Genomic DNA, 25,007 nt, shown 5'->3' with positions numbered 1-25,007 from the left:
AGATACCCCCTGCCCAGGATAAATGATCTGCTAGATCAATTGCAACATGCAAAGTATTTCACCAAGCTAAACTTGAAGTCTGGATATCATTAGGTTCGAGTCAAAGAAGAAGATAAATGGAAGACCGCCTTCAAAACTAGGCAAGGTTTGTATGAGTGGTTAGTTATGCCATTTGGCCTATGTAATGCACCAACTATGCTTATGAGATTAATGAATGATATATTGCACCCTTTTATAGATTCATTTGTTCTAGTATATCTAGATGATATACTAGTATATAGTGCTACCTGGGAGGAGCATATTTCACATTTGATGCAAGTGCTGGAAATATTGAAGAAGCAGAAGCTGTTAGCAAATCTCAAGAAGTGTGAGTTTGCGCAGTAGTCTTTGGTGTATCTGGGGTATGTGATCAGTGGAGGAGAGTTGAAAATAGATCCTTCCAAGATGGAGACTATCATGAAATGGCTGGTCCCTACTAATGTTTCTGAGGTCAGGAGTTTCATTGGGGCAACACAGTACCTGTGGAAATTCATAGCCTCATTTTCAGCAGTAGCAGCACTGCTCCACGACATAACAACGTGGCAAGAGTTTCCAGTGGGGAAAAGTTTTGCAGAAGGCTTTTGAGGAGCTAAAGAAGAAGATCAATCAAGCAGCAGTTCTGGCATTACCAAACTTGCAATGACCCTTTGAAGTGGAGATAGATGCGAGTGGGTATGTTATGGGAGTTGTCTTGATGCAAGGAGGAAGGACCGTTTGCTACCATTCTGAAGTATTTCATGGGGCAGTGCGTAACTACCCTACCTATGATAAGGAACTCTATGCCATGGTGCAAGCTGTGAAGAAGTGGAAGCACTATCTGATGGGAAAGGAGACAGGAATCCACACAAATCACCAGCTGTTATAGTACTTGCAGGCCCACGGTAAGCTGCAACAGACCAGGCATTACAAGTGGATGGGGCTTTTACAATAGTTTCATTTGGTGATCAAGCATAAGAAGGGCAACACAAACAAGTTGGACGATATGCTTTCAAGGCCACCCACATCAAAGATTACCACTTTTGGGACTCTTATGCACATGGAGCCATTCACCCATGATGCATATAGAGAGGCATATTCAGAATATGAGGACTTCAAGGAGGTGTATCAGCGGTTGCAAAGTCAGAGTCATGTGCACGATGGCGACAACACCATTGACTATCATCTCCAGTATGGGTTACTCTACAGGCTAGATAAGTTGTGTTCCTAAAGGTGAGCGTTTGTAGCTGATTAGAGAGGCTCACACCTCCATGGTTACAGGGCACGTTGGTGTAGGGAAGACTCGTGGCTAACTTACAGAGGTATGTGTGTTGGCCCAAGATGCAAGAGAAGGTAGCTAGGTTCATAAGAGGATGCACGCTTTGTTGTTCCAGCAAGCCTAGCAATAAGAAACAAAGTCTATATCATCCCTTATCCGTACCTGCTCGTCCTTGGGAAAACATTTCCATGGACTTTGTGGGAGGTTTACCGACAACCAGGAAGGGACATGACTACTTGTTTGTGGTAGTTGACAAGTTCAGCGAGATGTGTGTTCTGATGCCTTGTAAAAAGACCATTAGCGGACAAGAAGCAACAAACTTGTTCTTTGGATAGGTCTGGGTGAACTTTGGGATACCAAGGAGCATCATTTCAGACAGGGACAAAAGATTTCTCAGTGCATTTTGGACTACATTGTGGGAGAAGATGGACACAAAGTTGAAGAGATCTACAACATTCCATCCATAGACAGATGGACAGACAAAAGTAGTCAACGGGACTTTGGTGCAACTTCTGAGGGGATACAACCAGAAGCATCCAAAGACCTGGGATGAAAATCTGGTATATATATAACATTCTTATAACAGAGCAGTCCACACTTCTACAGGAAAGTCCCCATTTGAGACTTGTTTTGGATATTTGCCACCTTCAGCTTTGGACATTGCATATGGGCAACAAGGAGGAGTGAGGAAAAATCTTACAGGATATGCTTTGAGGGCTGAAAAATTTATAGAGAAGATTAGGCATATCCATATACAAGTACAAGAAACATTGCAGAAGTCACATGAGAAGTATAAGGCCAGGCATGATCAACACAAAACAAAGAAATCATTCAAAGTGGGAGACAGAGTATGGCTACAGTTGAACAAGGAGAGGCTGTAGGGGCCTGGTAAGAAAATCAACGCTCTAAGGTATGGTTCCTTTGAGATACTGGAAAAGGTGGCTGATAATGCCTATCGACTCAATTTACCACCATATATGCGCATTTACTCAGTTGTGAATGTAGAGAATTTGAAACTCTATGAGCCTTCCATGCTAGATTAGGAAGAGGAACAAGTCCTACCTTCTATGGAGGATTTGGCACCAGACGCTTAGGCATGGTTGACTGAAGATACAGTTTTGCAAAAGAGGTCCAGAACTACAAGACAAGGGTAGCATGACTTTTGGCAGATTGGGTTGAAGGGACAACTTCCAGGCAAAGCTAAATGGTAAACCAGAGAGAAAGTGGGGGAAAAATTTCCTCACCTCATTCATTAAAAGATTTTGGGGCCCAAAAGCCTCCCAAAATGGGGAGGTGTGATCCGAATTGGATCATTATATTGTTTGTTATCATTCTTGATGCATTTGGAGTGGAAAAAGTGGAGGAATCAACTCATGGGAGCGTTTTTATCGGCGAGACCCAGTTTGGCGAAACGAGGTCTGAAACCTTCTGGGAGCGTTTTGAGGCCTCAAACGATGTTTTTTGGGGGTAAAGCTTTGCTGCTTTAGCGCACCATCTTTCCATGCTATTCTACATAGGAAGAGCTTTCCAACGGCGCAATAAAGCTCGTCAATCGAAGTCCGTATGCAAAAGTTATGCCACTCAGAAGTTGACCTTTCTATTTTCACACCTATAGTTCGTGAGGATGTCGCGTCAGCCCCCATTATTCATGGAAAAGGGGCTAGCCACATGTTTGTGATGTAAAAGACTTTAGAAGATTCTATTTTGTAACTCTATTTAAGAGTTGATGTAGTCAAACTTAACCACTAGTAGGCTATCGGGTGTTATAACCGAGCCACTAGGAGGAAGAGACATTCCATTCTTTCGAGAGAATTTTGTTCCATAACTGAGCAAAGATAGCCAGGAGAGATAGGAGGTAGAGCACACAGAGAGGATCTGTGCACTGTAGCAGCCCACGGGCCATAGACATTACTTCTTTGTACCTGCAGCCATATTTCCAGATAGAGAAAGAGAGCGAAGCAGCCTCACCTTCCAGCTGGGTTTTCTCTTGAAAGGGTTTCCTAGAGAGCATATCTTGTGTCTTATGTGTGTGTGAGCTTATTTTGTCATTCTCTACTTTTCTGCATAATTTATATTCGCATGCATGCACTAATTATAGTTAAATCCATAGATCTTAAAGTTTAATAAACTGTAATAGTGTAAAATTTCAGTGTTTTAATATATTATTATCAGATCTATTGTGACAAACTGTCCAGTGGAATATCCACGACAATTTACGGATCACAAACTAGTGGAAGTAAAAACATATTCAGATGTTGCAGTTCAAATGACGAAGATTTCAAGTGAAGATCCAACGATTAACCATGCAACCTCTGTAGCTAAAGGAAATCAGATACTTAAAGTAAATCAAGAAAACAACGCAAACAAGTTAAGGGGAGATCAGATCACAATAACTCCTTATCGACATCCGAATCACATGAGGAGACAACTCAATCAGTCCACAAATCCATATCACTTAGACGAGAAACAAGTGACTTATATTCCAAAGAATATCAATTCCACAATAATCCAGTCTTGTGATAACAATTCATCTCAAGTTTCCAGTAGCCATAAGATTCCACGGAAGATTGATTTAGGATGGTTAGATCCCTTCTCAGTGTGACAATTTTATTTATCTCTCCAAGGATCCTATCATCTTGCATCATTGAAGATGACAACTCGAAGAATTCTGAAAGATGCGAATAGATTACAAGACAAAGAACAAATGACATGCCTTGTCAGCAATAACCTTTAAGCACAAAGATTTTTGAAAGGAAGGCAATGTTATGAATATAATTTATATAAAAATAATATAAATATAAAAAATAATAATAATAATCATGATAACGATTAGTACTGAAGAGGCTTGTCTAAGGGGACATGATCATTCATGAAGGGGCACCTGCCTAGGTATATAAGCGGGCCCTCATTTGTAACAACCATATATCTTGTATCAATTCTTTTATACATTATTCAATATATATGCTTTTTATCTACCATGGATGTCTTCATGTACCAAGTATTGTGAAGATTATTGCATAGAGCGAACTCTGTTCGTTACATTGGTATCAGAGCGTAAATGAACGTTGTTTGTTACAAGCTCCATGACATTAATTAAACTCATAATGTCACTAGAAAAAAGGGTCATTAATGTGTCTCCCTAGGCCAAAAGGAGAAATGCCTAGGAAACACCTCCTTGGTACCCTTATTTTCAATACCTTCACTTACCTTTCTTTTTACAAGATTTCTTATTTGCCTCTTTTTTTTCATTTGATTTGGCTACTTTAACAAGCTTAATTGATTTACCATGTAATAATAATGATATAATCCCCTTTAATGATGGGCAATTTATTGCCTCATCGAGGTTAGGATGTTCTTTGAGAGTTCTTTTTATAGGCCTGAAATACGTCGATACTTTCATGGACAGGTGGCCATATAAAATGGGGTAGAGCTCAAGCTATAATTGGATTTTGATTGCTTTACATTCCTTGCTATTCTTTTGCATTTTTGATATTTTTTTTACGCTTATTCTTTTCTTACAACTACATCAACCTCGAGTATTTCCAACCCCTTCTTCTCATACGACAAGGTCAATAGGGAACCAACATGAGCAACTGACAACATCTAGTCAAAAAAAGATGGGATAAAGGAATAAATGGGATAATAATGATAATTGTTAAGTATGAATAACATGGAACACTACCATAATCAGAGTCTCCTATTTGTGCCCCTCCTAGATAGTGAAGGAAATACCCTAAGGAAGGTAACACGGGACTAAGAACAAATAATAACCATGAAGGTGAAGTAAGGGAACAAGTATATGACCACAATGGTCTATGATCCAATTTCAACCCATTATCCATACTAGAATGCCTTAAACATTAAATAAAAACACTTGCATGCAAAGTGGTTAATGTACCTCATAATAGATTACACACCTCATCAGATGAGTATGCTATACAAATGAATGCATTGATTGGAGAATGGGTGAGAGGCATTTGAGGTTGGCTATTTATGGATCATGGTCGGGGCTGCTGGCTAGCAAGTTGTATCATAGGAGAATAATTTTTTCTTGGTTTACCCATGCATATCCATAAAGACAGCCAACTTAAGGACTTGAACTTGTGACTTGCTTATAATTCAGGACACTTAATCACTCGAGCTAACCCATTGGGCTATAAAATAAACAATTTACTAGAGAGTTGATGATTATATTTTCATACCCCAATTCAATGTTATTCCTTATATCTGGAGTAAACATTGACATAATTCTAGGTTCAACCTAGATGAAATCACTAGGTAGGTTCATCTTAAACATGAAGAAAAGGTTTTTGACCTTCTCCTATAAAATGAAGAAGATAACATTGTTGTACATTATAATGAAGTCATGCTTAGTAGCATCCTCATTAGAAGACCTGAAAAATGTATCTGAAGTGTTCTTTCAATATAGTCAGAAGTCAATACAAAAGTGGCAGGAACACCAGAAGGAATTTGACAAGGTTGTCACTGATAAAGACGAAGAAATTTCTTGCATTAAGGATCATATTCAAAGCTTGATCATACAAATTAAGAAGTTCAAAGGCGAGAATAAGTCCTAACAAGATATGCTGGAGAAACTTACCAACAAGGAATCAGTGATCGATAAAGAAACAATGACCGACCCCAGTGAAATAGAGAAGTCTTTAAATGATTATATTTTCATACCCCAACTCAATGTTATATCTTATGTCTGGAAAAAACATTGACATAATTCTAGGTTCAACCTAGATGAAATCACTAGGTAGCTTCATCTTAAACATGAAGAAAAGGTTTTTGACACTCCTATAAAAAGAAGATAACATTGCTGGACATTATAATGAAGTCATGTTTAGTAGCGTCCTCATTAGAAGACCTGAAGGATGTATCTGAAGTGATCTTTCAATACAGTCAAAAGTCAATACAAAAATGGCAGGACCACCAGAAAGAATTTGACAAGGTTGTCACTGATAAGGTTGGAGAATTTTCTTGCGTTAAGGATCATATTCAAAGCTTGATCATACAAATTAAGAAGTTAAAGGCGAAAAGAAGTCCCAACAAGATATGCTGGAGAAACTTACCAACAAGGAATCAGTGGTTGATAAAGAAACAATGACCGACCCCAGTGAAATAGAGAAGTCGTCAACGTTGTTCAATATTCGATATATATTATTGGTCCTATATGGATTTGGGCCTACTGTCCTTCATATGTTGGATATTAGTAAATGAACTGTTGGTTTAAATTGGTTTGCTGCATTCCATCTGTTTTCTGTTGTTTTGTAAATCAATAAAATGTTGACTTCATCTATCACTTTGGAATTTGAACAAGTAATTGGCTTTCAATTTATCATGCACAAATATTCAATTATTTCTAGCATTTTTGACAAAAACCAAGAATGTGAGGGTTTAATCTTATGATTTTTCCCCTTGTTTTAAAACTCCTCCCCTTGTAAGTAATCCTTTTGTTGATCTGTGGGGAGCTGTGAACCCCATCCCTGCATTAACATGGTACCAATTACATTTTCATCGTGTCTTTGGGATTTGAACTGGGGTCCCGACAATGAGAACCTGAGGCTTTAACCAGCTGACCTCAGACATATTGACAAGTTTTCCTGTGACTTTTCCTCTTTGCTGAATATTTTGGTTATCATACAATCGCTTCATTTAAGTCAATTACACCATTTTTCAGCATTCTTATTCTCTGCTGTTTTGTATACCAATAAAATGTTTGATTTCATCAGTTGTAACTTATTTTGCATTTGTCTATTTCTTTTCCTGTGCCTGTATAACGTAATCTGTCGGGTTCATTTTGCAGCCTTAGACATTTTTTAATTCTAATATCATTTTATTTGTATGACCTGAATGCTTCCACATTGTTGGAGAGGAATCTAAATTTTCTGAATGTTATCCATTGAATTTTGATATAATATTCAGAAGCTGCTTATTTAGCTTTGGTCAAATTTGATATTGGCCAATGTAAATATTTAATTTCTCTGTATTTCAGGGGGAGCTTGGAGCAAATGCAATTTTAGCTGTATCCATGGCAGTTTGTAAAGCTGGAGCTGCAGCAAAAGATGTGAGTAAATTTACTTCACTTAAGTCACCGTAAAGTTTTACTCTCACCCCTTTTTGTGCATCAAGTTTTAGATTTTTTTGTATCATTTGGAAAGATGAAATGCTTCTTGTTCTGCATGTTTGCAGATTCCACTGTACCAGCATATTGCTGATCTTTCAGGAAATTCAAATTTTGTTCTTCCTGTCCCAGCCTTCAACATAATAAATGGTGGAAAACACGCTGGAAATAAATTGGCTTTTCAGGTATTTCATTTTCCAGTATTGGTTGTATTCTGTTTATCTTACAAACAGCTATTGTTGTTTACCGATGCTGTCAAAATTTCCTCAAAATGCAGTATAGTCTTTTTTTGTTAAGGTGAGATTCTTCCATTTGTCTGTGGTTGTTAGATCAACACTTATTTAATTTTCAACTCTTTGATGGCAGCTTTTTGGGCCATTGCCTACTATGTTGCTCTAGCACCTTTTACCCAACCTAATTCCTAAGACGAGCGAAATTGATGAAAGTATGTTAAAGGAGCATAAATGATAGCACACATAGAGCTGTGGACCATATGCATAGGATGCCTTCTTTGTCATTTTCTTAATAAATTCTTGTTGCATTTTCAGTCTTTTTATGATGTCCATTTATTTCATTTTCTAGTTTACCTTTGGTGAATAATTGTTATGAAGTTTGGTTGTTTCTTTTTATAATGTTAACAGTCTTGTGTTATGATCATAGTTTTTAAAAACTGTCCTGTTTCAACCAGAAACTGGTCAAACTGTACATGTGGACAAGGGGGGGGGGGGGGGGGGGGGCGTACCAGAGCCTTGTGAACCTAGTGGTCATGTGGACCCAAAGATGGAAGATGATGAAATAGGGCATGTAATGTGCGGATGGGAGGAAAAATGTGGAACGGGAAACTGGGACCGGGCTACCAAGATCAGGGTTTCCCAAGTCGTGCCCATCTTGAAGCTATAAGCTAACAAGGGATATCCATAGGATTAGGATTGAGGATTAACCCCCCATTTAAGGTGATGGAACAAGACTGCAGTCAAAACCCTTTCTCCTTCCAAGTCACCCACTAATCCATGCCCAATGTGCCCAAGGAAAAACAAGCATAAGCACTTGATTGCACAATGAAAGACATACCTTTAGGATTGGATGGCCCACCTTCAAATATATGCTCTCGACGGATGGGTAGGGGATATATGATTGGCTCAGGGAGCAGAGATCAACTGGCACAATATATTGGCTACACTGGTCACTGTCAGGGGCTGCTGGTTGCTGGCTGAAGACAAATCTAGGAGAAAAATTTCTACTATGGGGTCACCCATTGGTGGTGGGAAATAGTGCCCAAATAATTAGGTTTTCTTTGACCCGTGAAGATGTTAGTGTGGATTTGGTGTTCTTGGCAACTTGAATGGGCAAGAGAGACTAAAACATCAAATGGTAAATGTTCATCTCTTAATGTTTACCTTCTAGTTAGAGGTCAAGTTACCCATTGATGAATGAAATAAAATCTTCTTTTATTTCTTTTTATTAAAATAACTTTATTTATGTTGAATATATACAACTAACTAGGTGGAAGCAATTTTTTTATGAAGAAACAAATTAAAACAATAGGAAAAGATCATTCAAGAAAGAAATTGATCTAATATTGAATGATGCAATTTGTTATAAGAGAAGATAACAAAGGTTAGAGGTTAGTCACTCCAAATGACCTAAGATCATTCTAATATGAATGTGTATGATCAATAAAGCATAGGGCATTATGATTATAAATGTAAAATACTCTACAAAATCAAGTATATAGAGGTGCTAGTGTCCAATAGAAGAAATAACAATCCAATTCAATGATCATACCTATGGAAGTATGGTGGCTAGAGAGGTTCCTGTTGAAATATGTAACTAGGTTCGATCTTCATAATTATCTTTGTACTTGTATCAATATGTATTTCATGCAAAAGCAAAAAGAAGAAAAATAAATTTATATTATTATTATTTCATTAGTCAAGCATGTTCTTCATGCTTCTAGGATTTGTTGAGTCAATGTCCTACTTGGACTTCTTGTAAGGAAAAAGGAAAAAAATGAATTTAAAAAAATGTAATTTGGGTCAATTCACCTCAAGAAACCAAGTTGGCCCTCTCGGATGACAAGTCGACTCACTCAAAAGACGTGTCTTTTCGCATGTGAGAACAACTATATATTGGCATACATCCTCCACCAAAATGGCAAGCAATTTGGTGCTTTTCTGTGATGAGTTCTGAGGTGAAAATATGCGAAATTTAGAGGCTACATTATTGTGAAGACTTGCGAGTTCCTGAGGTCATATATCTGAAAGAAATGCGAGTTCTCTGTGGCAAATGGTCTGAAGGAAATGTGAGTTCTCTGTGGCAAATGGTCTGAAAGAAACACGAGTACTCTATCGCAAATGGTCTGAAAGAAATGCAAATTCTCTATGGCAGATAATCTGAGATAAAAGCGAGTTCCCTATGGCATATGAGCTGAGATTGATGCAAGCTACTATGACTGAGATTGATGCTATTTCCTGTGACTAAGATGTTGAATTTGGAGGGCTCGACTTGTTGAAAAGTGTAACTAGGTTCTATCTTTATAATGACATGTAATTATGATTTTATGTAATGAGATGTAAAGAAGAAAAATAAAATTATTGTATTGACTTGCTTCATGGGGTTCATGAGCAACAGATTTTATTTTTGAGTCAAGACTCCCATTGAGAGTCTTTAGGAATTATTTGTCATCTAGTCATAAAATGATAGTGTCATTATCATGTAATGAAGTCATGTTACACTTTGTAAAAGGTCAAATTTGTCTATGTAAAGTATCCTCTAAGACCTTGTCACTTATCCTCTTCAAGTTGACCTACGATGATGAAAGAACATGCTAGAAGAAGTCGACCTAACCTCTAGTAATCATGTCGGCCTAAAGGACATAAGTTGAGGTGTATATGAAGCCTAACTCGGCCTCACTTGAAGGAAAGAAACTTGTCAAGCATTTAGTGAAGACGTGAGAAGAAGAAGACTACAAAGAAGTGCGAAGAAGTGAGAAAGTGGTTTCTTTTGGGCAAGCGAAGAAAGAAGTGTCTTCTGGGGCAGCGAAGAGAAGTTTCTTCCGGGGCAGCGAAGGAGCATTCTTCTGGGCATTGAAGAAGATTTCTTCTAGAGCAGCAAAGAAGGATTCTTCTGGGTGATCGAGGTAGAGATCTAGAGATCGAGTTTCTCTAGAGGAGACGAGTGAAAGACTGGAGACGAGATTCTCTAGAGGAAGCTGAGAAGCAGCAGTGTGAAGAATAGAGACCGAGTTTCAATAGAAGGAGCTGAGGAGAGCAGTTCGAGATCACGAAGAAAGTTGAGGAAGGGAAGAGGCAGAGCATCGACGTTAGTGACAAGGTTCTTGGGAGGATACTAGAGTCAAAGGTCTGTGTCATGGCCTTGGTACTCATCAATTGAAGATCTAGAAGAAGAATTGTGATCAGGTTTTCTTCTCAAGAGGTGAGAGGCTTTGGCCCTAGCTGACAAGCCTAAACACTGTGTCACTTGTCTTTTATTATATTGATATTGGTAATTGTCTTGATAAAAAGAACACAATAATAACATAATGAAGAAAAGACTATAAGCTAAGAAGTAAAAGTATATCTCAAGCAATTATCAAGTAGAGAAATCTTTTCACTATTCATGCCCTAGATTTATTAACATGGTATTAGAGCTTAGGTGCTAAAGTCAGGAAGGGGCATTCAAAGCAAGTTGACACACGAGAATCGAGCTTCAAAGGAGGATCAAAGTAAGAAGCAAGAAATCAAGATCTAAAAAAACCCTAGATCGAAGAAATCTATACCAACAAGAGTCTTGAAACCATCTTCAAGAAAGAAGGAAGGCTAAATCATTCAAGAAGGATCGTGAATGAAGCTCTCTCTTATTAATCTCTCAAGAAGCAAATCCTCTTTTAGCATCAAGATTAAGGAGGAAGCAAGCATCAATCTCTCAAGTAAGTCCATGACTATATCTAATAATAACAAAATGTATTTTTGCAAGGAAAGCAGTAAATTGGTTGGGGATGCAAATTTCCTTGCATGGAAGAAAAGGACAGACCTAAATCTTATTGAGAATGTGGTCATGGATCACATCAAGGGATCAATTACCCAGCCTCCAAAATAAGATACTCAAGCACATGCTAGATTCATGAAGGGAGAAATAAGAGCCCATAGGATTCTTATAGAATCTATAAAAGACTCTCTAATCCCATATGTATCAAAATTGGAGACTGCAAAAGCTATATATGACAAATTGGTAGAGTTGTTTTCTGTAAGTACTGCAAGAGAAGTAATCTCATTAAGGCAAGAACTCTACAAACTGAATATATCCAAGGAAGACGGAATAGCCTCATACTTTATGAGGATATGAAAAATTTGAAATCAACTACAAGAGCTGGGAGAAGTCATGTCTAATAGAGAGATGACCACAGTGATACGAAAGGCACTACCTGAAGAATGGGGTAACTTCACGTCAAGTTTATATGGGAAGAAATAAACTACTCCATTTCAAGATCTATGGTCACTCTTTATGATCGAAGAAACCAAATTGAAGGCAAAGGTTGATGTTGGACCAAATGAGCAGAATCAAGCATATGCCCCTATGGCAAGAAGAAAAGAGAAATTGGGAAAGTTCGGTCCTCAAAAGAAAAGGAAGAACATGGATAAGGTAAGATGCTATGGATGTCAAAGACTTGGGCACTATAGAAGAGATTGTCCTAAACGTAGTAAGGACAAGAGGGATAGGGAAGAAGCCCACATTACCGAAGAAGTGAAAGAACTTGAGACAAAGAAGTGTAAGAATGAAGAAGTAAAATATCTCTACTATGACTGAGATGATCTTCTTCACTAGAAGGTACTTTTCACTTGTAATTTATAGATAGGAAGCAATGTAAATAAGATAGGATGCATTAGATTAGAAAATAACATCATGATAGAAGCATTAGAAGTAAGAGCTCTTGACATGGGAAGCAAAAAGAATGTCTGGAATAAATTCTATTGAATAAGTTCTCTTGGAAACCAAATTGAAATCTCAAGTAATACTTATAGAAAGAAGTAGAGGTCATCATCGACTGAGATCATCATACAATAGTCAATAAAGAAACATCTGTCGAGTGAGGATATGAAAGATCCTCAAGTTTCTCTGATGGAATCCTTATCAAAAGATTCACTGACTTAGAAAGGAAGCAAGAGTTTTGTCAGGAATTTCAACTCATGGGATTCAAGAGAGGATGGTATGATGACATAGTAGGAAAGTAGGTCTAAAGAATAAAGATCTTTTGTTCAAATTAAGCTGCTTCAGGAAGTCTGGATGACCGAAAAGAAAAATGAGGTATGTATGCTCACATAGATTATTATGAAAGTCATGTCATATGGTTGTAGATAATATGAATCATTATTTCCATCTTGGGAAATATGATCAAGTGAAGAAGGGATCTCCTCCTTCGATAGATTGCAGAAAAGGCATAAGTCACACAAGATAAAAGCAACATAATATGTTCTTATATGAATCATGAGGAGGCTGACTACAATTGAGGAACTCTGATTGGAAACTCCTGGGAATGAAGTGTGAAAAGAAAGGAAGAGATCGTGGTAATATGCAACAAAGGAAAAAGGCATTCAATCTTAAGAGTTGACTAGAATATCTCCCAGAAAGATATGAAGACTCTGATAGGAGTCGGAAAAAGATGGAGATCCTTGACAATAAATATCTTTGGGAAATGTGTCAATCTGCATGCAGGATGATGATACCTACAGGAAGATGTCATGATGAAAGACCATCACAAAGGTAATTTTGATTTAAGTGTTCATCTCTTATTTTTGAACTAATATCTGGATGAGCTTATGTAGGACTGCCAAAGGGAAGATCTGTGGACGACTTCCAAGAGGACCATATTGAGGGATGTAATATCCTTCCGAAAAATATGACATGAAAGCAGAATGACATGAAGCAAAACCAGATGGAAATCTGATGGATCACTTTGATGGATGGTTTGTGCCCTATGAAGGAGACCCAAAAGATGAAGACTCCATGACAAAAGAAATTTATGACATCGAAGAAGAGAGGAGTTCTTCAAGCAGCTGGTTGTTCCACATGAGGAGCTGCTGTAGGTCCTTAGTTAAGAGGGAGCCTGAAAAGAAGTTTCTTACTTGGAAGAAACTTGGAAATTCCCAAGCCAAGAGGGAGCTTAGATACATTCCTTTTGGTAGGAATGAGTACATTCCTTTATTGGACTATGTCCTTCCTATTTGAGAAGGGAGAGATAGACATGTCATTCTACTCTTCACCTGGGAAGATAGAATGGAGGATTGGGTAATCATTTGGCATTCGATGCTCTTTGAGGATGAGATAGGGCATCCAACAGAAGAGTAGTCATGGAGGACCGATATTCTTTGAGGGTTGGGGAGTCCAAGATAAGAATAGTCCTCATGAAACATACCCTGAGTAGTCGGGTAGGGGATGTTCCGAGAGAGACAATGATGAGAGTGTTTATAAATTATTGGTCTCGCTAGCATTAAGCTTAGATCTTGTGGAGATAAGGAGCTGTTAGTCAAGGCCTTGCTCTGTAACAATGCTGGTTGATATGATGCTATACAAATGAGTTACAAATCTGAATTCTTCTTATGAGAAATTATTCAGATTAGGAAAGTCCAAGTACGATTATGAATACCTCCCTAGTTAAGAGGGAGTGTTGAAAAGTGTAACCAGGTTTGGTCTTCATAATGACATGTTATTATGATTTTATGTAATGAGATGTAAAGAAGAAAAATAAAATTATTGTATTGACTTGCTTCATGGGTTTCATGAGCAAGAGACTTTCTTTTTGAGTCAAGACTCCCATTGAGTCTTTAGGAATTATTTGTCATCTAATCATAAAATGATAGAGTCATTGTCATGTAATGAAGTCATGTTATACTTTGTGAAAGGTCAAATTTGTCTATGTAAAGTATCCCCCAAGACCTTGTCTTTTATCCTCTTCAAGTCGACCTACAACAATGAAAGAAGATGCTAGAAGAAGTTGACCTAACCTCTAGTGATCATGTCGGCCTAAAGGACATAAGATGAGGTGTATATAAAGCCTAACTCGGCCTCACTTGAAGGAAAGAAACTCGTCAAGCATTTAGTGAAGAAGTGAGAAGAAGAAGACTACAAAGAAGTGCGAAGAAGTGAGAAAGAGGTTTCTTGTGGGCAAGCGAAGAAGGAAGTTTCTTCTGGGGCAACGAAGAAGGAAGTTTCCTCTGGGGCAGTGAAGAGAAGTTTCTTCGGGGGAAACGAAGAAGGAAGATTCTTCTGGGGCAGCGAAGGAGGATTCTTCTGGGCAACGAAGAAGGTTTCTTCTGGAGCAGCAAAGAAGGATTCTTCTGGGTGACTGAGATAGAGATCTAGACATCGAGTTTCTCTAGAGGAGACGAGTGAAAGCCTAGAGACTGAGATTCTCTAGAGGAAGCTGAGAAGCAGCAGTGTGAAGAATAGAGATTGAGTTAGAAGGAGCTGAGGAGAGTAGTTGGAGATCAAGAAGAAGGTTGAGGAAGGGAAGAGACAGAGCATCAAGGTTAGTGACAAGGTCCTTGGGAGGATACTAGAGTCAATGGTCTATGTCATGTACTTGGTACTTGTCAATTGAAGATCTAGAAGAAGAATTTTGATGGGGTTTTCCTATAAAGAGGTGAGAGGTTTTGGCCCTGGCTGACAAGCCTACATACTGTGTCACTTGTCTTTTATTGTGCATATTGGTAATTGTCTTGATGAAAAGAACACAATAATAACATAACGAAGAAAAGACTATAAGATAAGAAGCAAAAGTATATCACAAGCAATTATCAAGTAGAGAAATCTTTTAACTATTCATAACCTAGATTTTCCAACATGACTTGGCATCTTGGAGGTTGGATTCTTGTATTAGTCTTGGGTCTTGGATTTCTCACTTTGATCTGATTCTATAAGTAGAGAACTTGGTTTGGTTTTTCCCCTTTGTGGGGTTTTGCCTTGGCTTGGAGCCTACATCTTTGTGTTCATTGTCTTTTGTGATCATCATGTTTTATGTTTTTGGTAATTGTTTGATGAATAGAACATAAATAAAGATATAAGAAGCCAACAAATATTGACAAGCAATTACCAAATAAGAGAAATCAACCCTAATTTGCTAGCCTATTGTTTTCTCAACAGGTCCTCCATTGGTGGCTTTGGATGTTTCTACTATGCCTTTGAGTAAGGGGGGTCTTTGTTTAGTTGATGTTATGACTAAGGGCAGTACCTTTGCAACTAAGGGGGTGGCACGATGTTTATATGGTTCCTCTCCTTGGCACGATTTGTTTTGGTACCAAATGATGATTGCTTAGCACACTGACTATGTTAAAGGGTCTTTTGGATTGTGTGCTATTATCTCTTCTCCACTTGTTTGAGGACTAAGACTCCCTTACTTTTTGGGGTATTCAGTTAGATTGTAGGGTTGTTGTAGGTATAGGCTATTGGCATTGGGAGGGTAGTAGAGCAAGGTGGGAACTAGTGAATTGGCCCATTTGGAGTTAGCAAGTTCAATATTCATGATTTGCAGAGATGCCTTATTTTGAAGCTCACAGATTGAGAAAGAATGACACTTTCTTTTGGAGTGATATGTGAGATTCTTCGTCTTTGGGGATGGAAGGATTGTCGCTCTCTTGCTCAGGATCATGGGTTGCTTTCCCTTGATCATCCTTCTATTATGGAGTGTAGGAGCTTTATTCTTGAGTTTGAGTTGTTCAAAATGAATATTCAATGTTGCGATAAGGCCTTCTTCAAGAGATTGGGATTGTAGTTTTGGTCACTTGCTTTTCTGGTATGATTCTTGGGATTTGTATTTGATGCTTTATCAACAACATTTGTTATCCTTGGTCCTTAGTGTGAGTTGGGTGTCCACTAATGTGAAGGATAGATTGGTGTGTTGGCTTCATAATCTGTGGTCTATTTGGTTTTCCAATGAGTTGAGGGTGTTTGCTAGGTTGTTGATCTATCAAGAGATCCCATCCAATAGTTGGCTAAGAGTGAGCTTTCAATTGGGCTTTGTTTGGTTTGTCACTACTCAAACATTGTGCGTCATATTTTTTGGGTGTGTCAGTTTGCCAAATATTGTTGGAGTTATGTTGAGGATCAATATTTAGCACTTCTTTAGGGCAGGTTGAATTATGTGCTACATTTTTTGGAGATGGTTGTTTTCTTGTTCGTACTTGTTTGTCTGATATTAGGTAGTGTTTGTGGATTCCCATTTTATTTGTCCTTTGGAAAGTTAGGTGTAAGTTAGATTTCTAGAAAGAGCATATTTCGTTATTTACGTTTTTCTCTTTGTGGCGAGATAAGATATGGCATCAACTCTTGTCTAAGGGTGCTTTGCTAATCAAAGATGCCCATTCTCTTGATCACACAACTTGTTTTGATTTTATTTCAAGTTTAGTTGCTTTACAAAAGAGGTTGTGATGTCCATTTTATATACCCTTCCACATTTATATTGTTGTTTGTAAATATTTTTCTATATATATAAGATTCATTTTTCAAAAGAAAAATGTTACTGGAACAGATTTTGGGCAATCAAGTAAACCACGTTAAATATTAGAAACCAATGAAAAGGTTGGAAACACATAGTTTGTAATACCTTGTTTTTGATCCATGGATCATTGTTGTGTATGCACATGGTGAATGGTTGTAACCCAACGAATGTAATTTATAACTAAACATTGAATGATAATAAAGTACATCATTGACTATAGAAGAGAAGGACAAAAGAAGGGGTACTCTGACTCTACAAGAGGGGAAAGACAAGGGAACTTAAGTAGGCTAAGGAAAGGACCTTAGTAAGGGTTTTAACCGAAAGTCTTTGTAAAACTTAATATGTCTCTTGATTGTTAGCTAATCATTATTTTATTAATCCTTGGGGAAATTAGCACATGATGGAGGTACATGGGCCTTAGTAAGGTTACATGGCCTTTCATGCCATGCAATTAAAAGGCTTATCTCTTGCCATGCAAGCAAGCTATTGATCAGGTTGAAGGCTAGAGAGGGGGTTTTGAATGTTGGGTACCATTCAAATTATCAACAAGACAAACTATTAGATGTTCATACTACCTTGCGAATTGTCCTTTGCTTGGGCAAATTGAGAGAATTATCCTTGAGAAAACTACCATGAGAATGTTGTAAAACAAATTATGGAAAGCTGTGGCCATGAATTAAGTCAGGATTTTTGCTACACATAATGAAATGGATGTCATTGAGGAAATTGCCGCAATTGGTAATTCTCTGCAATCTCAATTGTGAGATTTCTTCGCCAACTTGTGTTGGATCCTTGGAGGGAAGTGGGATAGATTAAGGTATTGCTAAGCAGAGGAGGAGATTCCATTCCTTGGGCTGTGTAGAATGATGGGGAATAGGGCTTTGGATTGGGAATTGCTATAGGTGTAATTATTGATTGCGAACTTGGGAATTGGGTTGTGAGAAGAGAATTAGAGCCAACCTTAGGAAGAGTTTTCGCTTGTGGATTCATAGCCTCAACATTGGAGTGGCCTTTGTTGCATAGAGAATTGGTGCAGAAGTGAGCCTATGCTTGGATGGAATGTCCCTCTTCTGCAGCTAGTTGGTAGACAATTTTGTAACAATAGTTCTTATTGTTATTTGAAGACCATATATTTGTAATTGAATAAATATGCTGATAGATAAATAATTGATAGAATGATGGTATAACATGTGAAAATTCCTATCCTCAGCAAACCCCTACTGCAACAAAACTGAATTTACTTCACCTACTTGATTTTAATATACATTATTGAGTTATTTTCTGAATAATACCGAAGTAAATTACTTTTGCAGCCTACACCAATTTAATTTGATTACATGAAACAAGAAATTGAGCAAAGACCAAGACACATAGGACGCTGTTATTTTTGGACAAAATAGTCCCCGGAAAAACCCAATGCGGGAAAACTGGTGCAGCAGCTCTGAGGGTTTTTATATTATTAAGCAGTAGTTCTAAATACAATGCTGGTTGCCCTCACGACAATCCAGTGACAGAGAAAAATATAATGGCGGAAAACTGAGTGAGATTAACTCACTTCACCTGACAGTTTCCGGCTGATCCGGCAACAGAACTGGCTAACCCCGACTATATCTGCGCTGGCACTGTGTCGGCCTTATAGGATCTGCGCCAGCGCTGCACTGTCTCTTCTGCCTCCTAGAGCTTCTACGTCAACCTCTCCCAGCTGTTCCGGCAGCTCCCCGACAGTTTACGGCTTTCTGCGTGAGGGCAGACTCACTTTTGCGCTGGCCCTTTTGGCTCTGCATCAAGACTACGTGGGCCTAGACTAGCCCAATGTTAGTCCCTCTAGATGATGCGCTGCCTCCACTAGTAGTTCTTCGCCTCTCTTCCCAGTATTCTTGAACTATCCCTGCCACTCTGCTCAGAATGATCACTGAGTTCGAATTTCTCAGCTTCCTAGCCCCAGAAATCCAACATTAGATCAATTCGTTCTCTCCGTGTGTGTTTGTAAATGAACCCCAATCCTCCTTCTTATACTTTTCTCGTTGAGACTTCAACGACCAAGATTAAGTTTGTAATCAACTGGTAAGATAAAAAACTTGACTTGATCCGCTTTCTAGAACATTCTCACCAATATTTTGATTAATACCCATTAATACTTTAATTTTCCTAAGTTTAGACTTAGGAACCCCATTAAAATATTAATTATTTTAATAAAATACAATCCGGGTAGAATTTCACCAAACGTTTTTTGGGTTTTTTAGAACTCATGTGCCTTAGCCTCTCCACCAATTTTCATGGCTAGAGCACATCCGATGCTACCAAAAACTAACACTCCCTCTTAGCGAAGAATGTGCTCTAGCAACAATGTTCGACTGCATGCTGCTCTGTTTCTGAAGCATCTCCTTTCCGCATTGTTGCTGCCACCAACACTGTGTTGCTGTTGCTACTGTACTACTGCCCATGATACTGCCACTGCCACTGTTGCATTAGTACTACAACTCCCTCTGCATCTGTTGCTAACAAAGCCACTTCTAGCTCTGCACTACATCATTTTCCAATTGCTGTTGCTCAACGACAGAAAAGCATCCAAAATTTCTGAACTAACTGTGTTCAACATAATACCATGTGAATGTTGGAATCTGACTGCTACTAGTCTTTGACCCTTTGAAGCTTTTGTGCTACTCCTGACTTCTGTGTTGATTTATGGTAGCATCGGATGTGCTCAAGTATCAAAATTTGCAGGGAGGCTTAGACACGTTCATTCTCTAATACCCAGAAACTGTTTTGGGAAATTCCACCTGGAGACAACTTTATTAAAATAATTAATTATTTTTAATGGGACTCTGAGTCTAAACTTAGGAAATTAAAATAATTATTGGGTATTAATCTAAATTGTGGGTGTAACTTTTAGAAGAAGACAAGGATCAAGCCAAAATGATCTAAGCCATTGATTAGAAGTTAATCTGGGTCGTTGGTTGTCCAACAGAAAGATATAAGAAGAGGCTTGAGGGGCACTTGGAGAACACACAAAGGGGAGATCAGAAGTTCAATTTTCTGAAGCAGAGCAGCTGCCAGAGAGATTTTCGATAGTGATCTTTTGCAGTGAGGGGCAGGGATAGTATCCGAAGGGAAATATTTCCCGATCGGAGAATACTCAGCAGAGAAGGCAGAGGGAGATCCAGTAGTGGTAGCGCAGAGCTAAAGGGGCTGACGCAGAGCCACATAGAGGTAGTGCAGACGCCGAGAGGAAGTCCGAAAATTTGCTGAAGGAATCGATTGCAGAAGTTGGGAGCCGGGGTGTGAGACTGGGAGGCAAAAATCAAAGCTCCTGGGCATTAAATCGATCTGCTGGAGGAGTGACGTTGTCCCCAGAGGGTTTGACGGTGGGCTGATGCAGAGACTGTGCAAAGGCAGCATAGAGGCAGCCAAGGGCAGTCATTCAGGCGCTGGATCAGCCAGGATTTCCACTAATAGTGTGAGGTAATCTCATAGATCTCTCTGTCAGTGATATTCTCTGAAACTAGATTGCCGGGAAGGCATCTAGAAGTTGTATTCAGAAATTACTACTGCATAATAATAAAACCCTTAGAGCTGCTGCATCGGTTTTCACACATTGGGTTTTTCTGGGTACATTTGTCCAAAAATAACTATGTAGATGTGTGTTGTATCTCTTTCTTGCTCAATTTCTTGTTTTCACATATAATTTAATTAAGTGAAGGCTGCAGTGTAAGTATTTCGATATTTGTTGTAGGAAACTGCAAGTAGTTTGTTTAAAGGAATTTAACAAATAGGAGAAATATCTTAGTCGTTGTAGTTGGGATTTCGGTTTAGGAATTTTCACATGGTATCAGAGCTGTAGGTGAAACAAGAGAGCAGTGTCGGAAGAGCCCAACAGTGAAGGAGAAGGGTAGTCGAAGTGCTGCATAGGCAACAAATCAAATCCCTGGAGGGATTATGCAGTTCAGCCTAGGAAAGCAAGATTTTCGTGGTAAATCTCTCTCTGAGTGAGTTGACAGAGAGGTAGGATTTCCAGATTTAAATCTGTCAGCGACAAGGGAGTAGCGCAGCAGTAGCTTCAGCGAAGAGGGGTTTCTGGTGTGACGCAGTTTTCTATAGGCAGTTACTCGATAGAAAGACATCAGAAGGAATAAGAGAGACACTGTTTGGGGAATTCTTCCTCAGAGAACTTCCAGCCAAGGAGTCTGAATTCTCACTTGTTGAGCAGTAGCGGAGGGAGCTGATATACTAACTCCAGCAGGGAGTGCGTAGGCTAGCCTAGTGTTGCGCAAAGGAGAGAGGAGGCAATTCGACATTTTTGCAGAGATGGCCACGGATGGGCAGGATCCATGGAAGAGTAGCAAATTATATCCAGTTGCTGCAGATTTCTCACATGGATGAGTATCCTTGCTATTGGAGCCCAACAAAATCAGTGGCAGGAGGATCACAGTGTCAGCAGACGCAACTAGTCATTCAAATGATAGTTGCATAGCTAGTTGCAATCAGTTTCCAGAAGATAGTTGCAGAACTAGTTGTAGTGACACAGGTAGTGTGAATTGCCCAGTTGCAGTATGCAGGTGCAGTTCCAGCGAAGAGATTCCTAGCGCAGAGCTTCGCTGTCCAGTTTCCAGTTTAAGAGGACTGTGTGAGTTGCCAAGAGGGAGTAGAGAGATTTCCCGTAGGGAGATAGAGTCTTAGAGGTCAGCAACATCGCAGAGGCTTTAGAGGGTCAGTGTAGAGACTAGCGACAGTCAGACTCTAGCAACAAGATGCATCATATTGAACACTTGTTCAGTAATTTGGGATGCCTTTCCGTTGCTGATGCAGTAGCAGCAGCGATTGGAGAAGGTTGCAAGGCAGATGCAGTATTGGTAGTGGCAGTGCCAACAACAACACGGATGCAAAATTGGGAGGGAGTTGCAATACAGATGCAATGTTGACAATGGTAGGGTCAACAACAATACATATGCAACATTTGCACTGTAGTTGGTGGACAGGATGTCAGACATCAACAGCACAGAAGGAGATGTTACAGAACAGAGTGATGCTTCAGCAGGTTGCATTGTTAGAGCACATTCCTCACTAAGAGGGAGTGTTGATTTCTGGTAGAATCGGATGTGCTCTAAGTCTCAAAATTTGCAGGGAGGCTTAGACACATGTATTCTCCAATACCCAGAAACCGTTTTGGGAAATTCCACCCGGAGACAGTTTTATTAAAATAATTAATTATTTTTAATGGGACCCTAAGTCTAAACTTAGGAAATTAAAATAATTAATGGGTATTAATCTAAATTGTGGGTGTAACTTCTAGAAGATGACAAGGATCAAGCCAAAATGATCTAAGCCACTGATTAGAAGTTAATCTGGGACATTGGTTGTCCAATAGAAAGATATAAGAAGAGGCTTGAGGCGCACTTGGAGAACACACAAAGGGGATATCAGAAGTTCAATTTTCTGAAGTAGAGCAGCTACCAGAGAGATTTTCGATAGTGATCTTTTATAGTGAGGGGCAGGGATAGTATGAGAATACTCAGCAGAGAAGGCAGAGGGAGATCCAGTAGTGGTAGCGCAGAGCTTGAGGGGCTGATGCAGAGCCACACAGAGGCAGTGCAGAAGCCGAGAGGAAGTCTGAAAATTTGTTGAAGGAATCGATTGCAGAAGCTGGGAGTCGGGGTGTGAGACCAGGAGGCAGAAATTGAATTTCTTGGGCAACAAATCGATCAGCTGGAGGAGTGACGTTGTCCCCAGAGGGTTTGACGTTGGGCTGATGCAGAGATTGCGCAAAGGCAGCCAAGGGCAATCATTCAGGGGCTGGATCAACTAAGATTTCCTGTGATAGTGTGAGGTAATCTCACAGATCTCTTTGTCAGTGATATTCTCTGAAACTGGATTTGCCGGGAAGGCATCCAAACTGATGCCATCTCACCCAAACTGTCGAATTGACTCCTCTAGTCACTGCACAACACTGATTTGCTGCCCGACAAGTGAAAAATTCAAACTTTCGGCGAGAAAAGTCCTCTGAGGAGAAAATTCCCCTTCTATGTGTCTTCGCTCTTTTCTGACAGATTTTTGCTCCGACAGAAACTGTGCCCTTCAAGCACTGCAGTAAGGCTCCACGTCACTCCCTCTGCCTCTGCAAACTCACGAATTGGAAATCGTACCTCTCTGTCGACTCTCTTAGAGAGAGATTTCCTCGAAATCTCTGCTTTTCGAGCAAGGACTGTCGAATCCCTTCAAGGGGATTCGAATTGCTGCCAAATGCAGCGATTGGCCTCTCTGCTCAGCATTGGATCTCCTCTTCTTGTTTCAAAATCAATCCTCTGATACCATGTGAAAATTCCTATCCTCAAGGAACCCCTACTGCAGCAAAACTAAATTTACTTCACCTACTTGATTTTAATATACATTATCAAGCTATTTTATGAATGATACTGAAGTAAATTACTTTTGCAGCCTACACCAATTTAATTTGATTACATGAAACAAGAAACTGAGAAAAGAACAAGATACATAGGACACCGTTATTTTTGGACAAAATAGTCCCCAGAAAAACCCAATGTGGGAAAACCGCTGCAGCAGCTCTGAGGGTTTTATATTATTAAGCAGTAGTTTTGAATACAATGCTGGTTGCCCTCTCGACAATCCAGTGACAGAGAAAAATATAATGGCGGAAAACTGAGTGAGATTACCTCACTTCACCCAATAGTTTTTGGCTGATCCGGCAACAGAATTGGCTAACCTCGACTGTTTCTCTGCTGTCCCTGCGTCAGCCTTACAAGCTCTGCGTCAACTCTGTGTTGTCTCTTCTGCCTCTTGGAGCTTTTGCGTTAACCTCTCCCAGCTGTTCCAACAGCTCCCCGACAGTTTCCAACTTTCTGCCTGCAGGCATCCTCACTTCTGCTCTAGCCCTTCTGGCTCTGCGTCAAGACTGCGTGGGCCTAGACTGGCCCAACGTCAGTCCCTCTAGATGCTGCACTGCCTCCACTAGAGGCTCTCTACCTCTCTGTCCAGTATTCTCGAACTATCCCTTCCCCTCTGCTGCAGAATGATCACTCAGCTCGAATTTCTTAGCTTCCTAGCCCCAAAAATCGAACTCCTGATCAATTCGTTCGGTCTGTGTGTGTTTGTAAATGAACCGCAAGCCTCCTTCTTATACTTTTCTCGTTGAGATTTCAACGACTGAGATTAAGTTTCTAATCAACGACTAAGATTAAAAACTTGACTTGATCCGCTTTCTAGAACACTTTCACCCATATTTTGATCAATACCAATTAATACTTTAATTTTCCTAAGTTTAGACTTAGGAACCCCATTAAAAATAATAATTATTTTAATAAAATACAATCCGGGTGGAATTTCACCAAACAGTTTTTGGGTTCTTTAGAACTCATGTGCCTTAGCTTCTCCACCAATTTTCATGGCTAGAGCACATCCGATGCTACAAAAAACTAACATAACGCGCTCGTGATGATATACTTATAACATTGATTGGTCATGAGGTGAAAGGGTTCGTGCCCCTTGACTTTTCATTAATTCATTAAATTATTGTTATATATAACTATTATTATTTTTATAATGTTGCCACCCTCTCAAGGAACGCTTTATCCTCAAAGCATAGGAAACAAGAGTTTTTCTAGTTGGGCATGTCTTTGTGGTGATTTTATTTGTGTTTATGGGTTTGATGTCGTTCATGCTTTGAGTGTTGGTGAGGTTGATGTGTTTTATTTGCATTTTTTTGAGAGTGACAAGTTTAACACCATATAGTTTATAATGTTGCCCTTGCCAATTAAACTCCATGAAGTGTTCTTCAAGGTTTGTAGTATAACTTCCCCACTACATCCACTGTTTCGCACCTAGCACTATATGCATCTCCTCAAGTGGTAGAGCATAGAGTTATGTTTGTAGTTCCAGCGCTTGTATCTGAATTGGAAGCTTTTGACATTTTGCTATTTCTTTGACCTTTTGTCCATTAACGACCATAACTGTCATGTCCCCATTTTTATTCTTCTTCATAGTACAACCAGGGTGGATTTCTAGGACAGGGGATGGCCAGGTCAGTGGAGCAGGTTTATGTCATCAGGGGTCCCGATGGAGTTTTGAGGAGTTTTTATGGG

General features: G+C 39.3%; 1 protein-coding gene across 1 annotated transcript in view; it reads left to right on the top strand.

The window, feature by feature from the left end:
- Window positions 1–25,007, top strand: part of ENOC (cytosolic enolase) — a 269,816-nt gene that overhangs the window by 198,393 nt on the left and 46,416 nt on the right. The window contains exons 4-5 of the mRNA XM_089437891.1: window positions 7,293–7,364; window positions 7,490–7,606. Of these exons, the coding sequence (XP_089294017.1) occupies window positions 7,293–7,364; window positions 7,490–7,606 (189 nt within the window). The remainder of the gene's footprint in view (window positions 1–7,292; window positions 7,365–7,489; window positions 7,607–25,007) is intronic.

This window comes from Pinus tabuliformis, chromosome 9 (assembly GCF_031772625.1).
Source record: "Pinus tabuliformis cultivar Carrire ecotype Pingquan chromosome 9, CPIR1, whole genome shotgun sequence".
Classification (NCBI taxonomy): domain Eukaryota; kingdom Viridiplantae; phylum Streptophyta; class Pinopsida; order Pinales; family Pinaceae; genus Pinus; species Pinus tabuliformis.
The sequence above is the reverse complement of the archived record's forward strand: the minus strand, read 5'-3'. Positions and strand labels throughout refer to the sequence as shown.